We start from the raw sequence: 4,105 nt of genomic DNA, 5'->3' as shown, positions 1-4,105 counted from the left end.
CAGGTTTTAATAAAGAGCAACTCAAAATACAAGCCCAGGGTAAAAAGAAATATTTCATAATACATATATCTATTATAAAAAGAACACTTAAGTGACTACGTGTAGAGATACTGACTCAAACATGGTGGGTTGAACTTACCCTTGCCAGAGAAGTTCATCGTTAGCAAGGTCCTGCCAAACGCATGAAGCTAAGCAGAGGTCAGTTGCATTCAAGTAGGACAAGATGGTGAAGCTTAGTTCGGGAGGCAACATTTCCAAATTAATGAATCCTTCTTGTTCTTTAGATTTCCTTGCCTTCAATAGATGATATATGTCAATGCCTCCTTGGACTTGTTTACGATGACTGGTGTTCGCAATGTTACTGGCAGCCATTCTCCTGCTCTGCTCTCTGCTGAGGTAGCCTTGTTCGCTATAGCCTTCCTGCTGTAGCTGCTGGTTTCTGGCCACTCTCCACAGCCCCTGACCCATCTGCAAGCCTGGGAGCAAGCCAGAATGTAAGGTTATATTAGAAAAACGAACCTTCCTTTCCCAGTGGTGCAACAACTCCGACATGAAGCGTTCATTCATCAGAATTAACATTCCTCATTAAAGCATATTAAAAGGATAATATATTACAAAGAATAGCTGGAACATCGTAAGTACAAAACTTGGATGGAGAAAGTTTCAGAAATATTTGGTTTATCGCCCTTATCCCAGTTTGCTGACTACTTTAAAAGTCCACAGGTGACATAATCATTTTTCATATGGTGAGATTTAAAAGTTACTGATGTCCTAAAGACTCTTACAAATTATAATTATGTGGACTTATGGGCTAGTATTAAATAGAGCTCTGATCAGAGCCCAGGACTTGAGTTAAAAGGCCTCTAACCCTGCTTTTTATCACAACTCAGGCTAAGCTAAGCTAGCCCCTTTTAACCAAACTCCCAGATGCATAACAGCTGTGAAACAGGCTTTTAGTTTAATTCTTGCCAGTCTACACTTACGCTGTAGACTGTAATAAAATGTAACATAGGCCCTGAAGTCTAATTCAAAAACCTTATAAATTAGACACCTAGAACTCCATGATAAATAGCTCAGTAATGACTATGTGGTTTTGTTATTGCTTTAAGAAAAATCATAATTTAGACTAATTTTCCAGTTCTTCTCCATACAGTCCTATGGATTCCTCAGAGATATCTGGGGAAAGACAGGAGAAAGCATGCTCCAGTCTCCTCCACCTCCATCCACTTGGCCTCCAACCAGGGTGGCGCTACACTCATCTTACAAACGTTGGACTTCCTCGTATACAAATATATAGAAAACTATTGGCCTAGACTTTCTATTTGATCTTGGTTTTAGAATAAGTAATGTTTCCTGGGCAAATCATTTGTTGAGAAAAAAGAAATCAGAAAGAGCTTTTAACTAATATAAATAATGGCTCTCATGATCTCTTTTCCAAACAAAATACTCATGTTCTATAACCCAAGTTGACTACTAATACGTGTGTATTTCAAAAAATTTGGGGGGAAAATCGATTTTTGTATAAAATCATTAAACTCAATTTCATAAATTTCATAGCATAATTTGACCTTAAAATATAGTTTATTTAATTAGCTGTTTACAATTAGGACTAATAAAAATGAAAACAAGAAACAAAACCCACTGGTGAACAGAAATTTTGAAAATTATTAGGAACAATTTTAAAATTGAGTAAAATTTCAAAAAATGTCAAAGATAGTTATTATTTTCAATATCTATAAAGGCATGATCCACATGTATATTTACTGAGCTACTGGCTATTATTTGGATAATGGCTACTATCACAAGTCACTTGTTGATCAAAACAGAAAAAAGAGTCCAAGATAATTGTTCACTCTTCCTCCTTACAGTGAACTGCTTAGAACTCCAGTATAAGGAAAAGAAACACATTAATGATTTTTAAATGTGGGGAGATTTGTTTTTGCAAAGAAACCATGAAAGATAACCTTTCCTCCCTGCAACACATAGCACAATAATGGTAGCAGTTTCTAAATAAGTGGTTAAGCTATAATAATGAAATTCTTAGTTTTAACGTAGAATCTGAAGATAATAAAACGACAAGCCACACACTGGTAGAAAACCTTCGCAAAGCACTTATCTGATAAAGGACTGGTATCCAAAATAAATAAAGAGCTCAAAACTCAACAGTAAAAAAAAAATAAATGGACCCACTTAAAAATGAGCAAAAGATCTCAAAAGATGACTCACCAAAAAAGAAACACAGATAGCAAATACTCATACGAAAAAAAAGATGCTCAACATCACATGATATTAGGCAATTACAAATCAAAACAACGATGAGATATTACTATTAGAATGGTTGAAGTCCAAAACACTGACAACACCAAATACTGGCAAGGATGTGGGAATGCAAAATGGCACGGTCGTTTTGGAAGACAGTTTGGCAGTTTCTTACAAAACTAAACATGCTTTTGCCATATGATCTTGCATTCATGCTCCTTGGTTTTTACCCAAATAAGCTTAAAACTTATATCCACACAAAAACCTGCACATGAATGTTCATGGCAGCTTTAGCCATAATTACCAAAACTTGTAAGCAACCAGGATGTCCTTCAGTGGGTGAAGGGATAAATGGTGGTATATGCATACAATGGAATATTTAGCACTAAAAATAAATAAGCTATTAAGCCATAAAAAGACATTCAGGAAACTTAAATGCGTATTACTAAGAGAAAGAAGTCCATCTGAAAGGCTACATAATGTGACTAACTATACGGCATTCTAGAAAAGACGAAACAACAGTGAGAATAATACAACTAAGAAAAAATAGACTATCAACAAAAATTTGTAAGGAGTTTTAAGTTTGCTTAATGTTTAAATATGCCATATATTACAACATGTGCAATTTAATTCTGATACAAATTTAACATTTTAAGACATACAATCATAAAGAAAGGTATTTTGTTTTCACCGTGGCTATTTCTGTGTTTATTTTAACAAGAAAATATCTAAAAATCGCCTTGATTGCTAAGCTCATCTATCCTATCTGTTGTCATTTTTAGATACTTACACTTATTCTTGTCATTTTTAGATACTTACACTTATTCTTCTCTTTTGCTGTAGCACCACTAAAAGTTAATAATCAAACATGGTAACTATGGTATTTGGAGTCTCAAGATTTAAGGCATTTAATATCAATTACTTTGTATTTCCCCTACAGCATCTTTCTAGTGGCATATGGTTAAGCAGCTGTTGTTGCTCTCAGGGATGTTGCTAGGGAACGCAGATTCACGGAGATTTCCCTAGGCTCCGGACTTTAGTGGGAATCACTTAAATTGAGCGCTGAATGTGATGCAGAAAGCATCCGGCAGGTAGAAAGAGGTAAAACCAGCAGTTGGTTCTTTAAAAAAAAAAAAAAAATTTGATGGGGAAGGTGTGGAAGTCCTGGCTCATGTACACAATCTATACAATCATTCAGACAAAGAAAACTGCATTTTCTATCCTCCTACTCTTAAATAATAGTGCAAATTGGCCCCTTGAGACTTCATTTTCTCTTTAAAGCAGTTGTTGATACTGGGCAAGAACATAGTACAATAAACCACTTGAGGAAGATTAATATCATAAGTTTATCCTTTGGAGAAAGGAAAGGGTGTCTATAGTGTTCCAACCCCACTCTCAATATTCCTTAGGGATGTGGAATGTGGGTGGGACTGTCAGAAAAGTGATAAAACTCTCAAAAGGACATGATATCCATGGCAGACATTGTGATGCAAGTCATGGAGGGAACAGTGTTGTGGACTCTGAAGCTGAACAGACTTTAGTTTAAACCCTCATTCCATTGATGATTACTCACAAGACCCTAGGCATTTATTTGACTATTCTAAGCTTTATTTTTTTCTTGTTAGGCATGTATCATGTAGAGTTATTATGCATCATTGATGTTTTTCCTTCCAAAAAAAGGTCTTTTGGTATTAAATAGCTTAATTTTAATATTCTGAACTCTAAAATTATTTTAATTCATGCTAACATAATTTTAGGAATAGGTTTTAAGCCAAGACCAAAATAAATATAAATGATGGGCTACCATCTTATTAACATGATTTGTGACATAAGATATCACTTGGAC

General features: G+C 35.0%; 1 protein-coding gene across 2 annotated transcripts in view; it reads right to left on the bottom strand.

Moving 5' to 3' along the window:
• FBXO8 (F-box protein 8) overlaps positions 1 to 4,105 on the bottom strand; it is a 34,543-nt gene that overhangs the window by 19,861 nt on the left and 10,577 nt on the right. Inside the window, exons 1-2 of one of the 2 annotated variants that reach the window (XM_011360262.2) lie at positions 3,079 to 3,347; positions 140 to 476 (exon numbers count right to left, since the gene is read on the bottom strand). In XM_011360262.2, the coding sequence (XP_011358564.1) occupies positions 140 to 468 (329 nt within the window). In that variant the 5' untranslated portion in view covers positions 469 to 476; positions 3,079 to 3,347. Of the gene's footprint in view, positions 1 to 139; positions 477 to 3,078; positions 3,348 to 4,105 lie in introns of those variants that run through there. The other variant, XM_011360261.2, reaches the window with a different exon arrangement.

Source organism: Pteropus vampyrus, unplaced genomic scaffold (genome assembly GCF_000151845.1).
Source record: "Pteropus vampyrus isolate Shadow unplaced genomic scaffold, Pvam_2.0 Scaffold53, whole genome shotgun sequence".
In the NCBI taxonomy this organism is placed as follows: domain Eukaryota; kingdom Metazoa; phylum Chordata; class Mammalia; order Chiroptera; family Pteropodidae; genus Pteropus; species Pteropus vampyrus.
The sequence above is the reverse complement of the archived record's forward strand: the minus strand, read 5'-3'. Positions and strand labels throughout refer to the sequence as shown.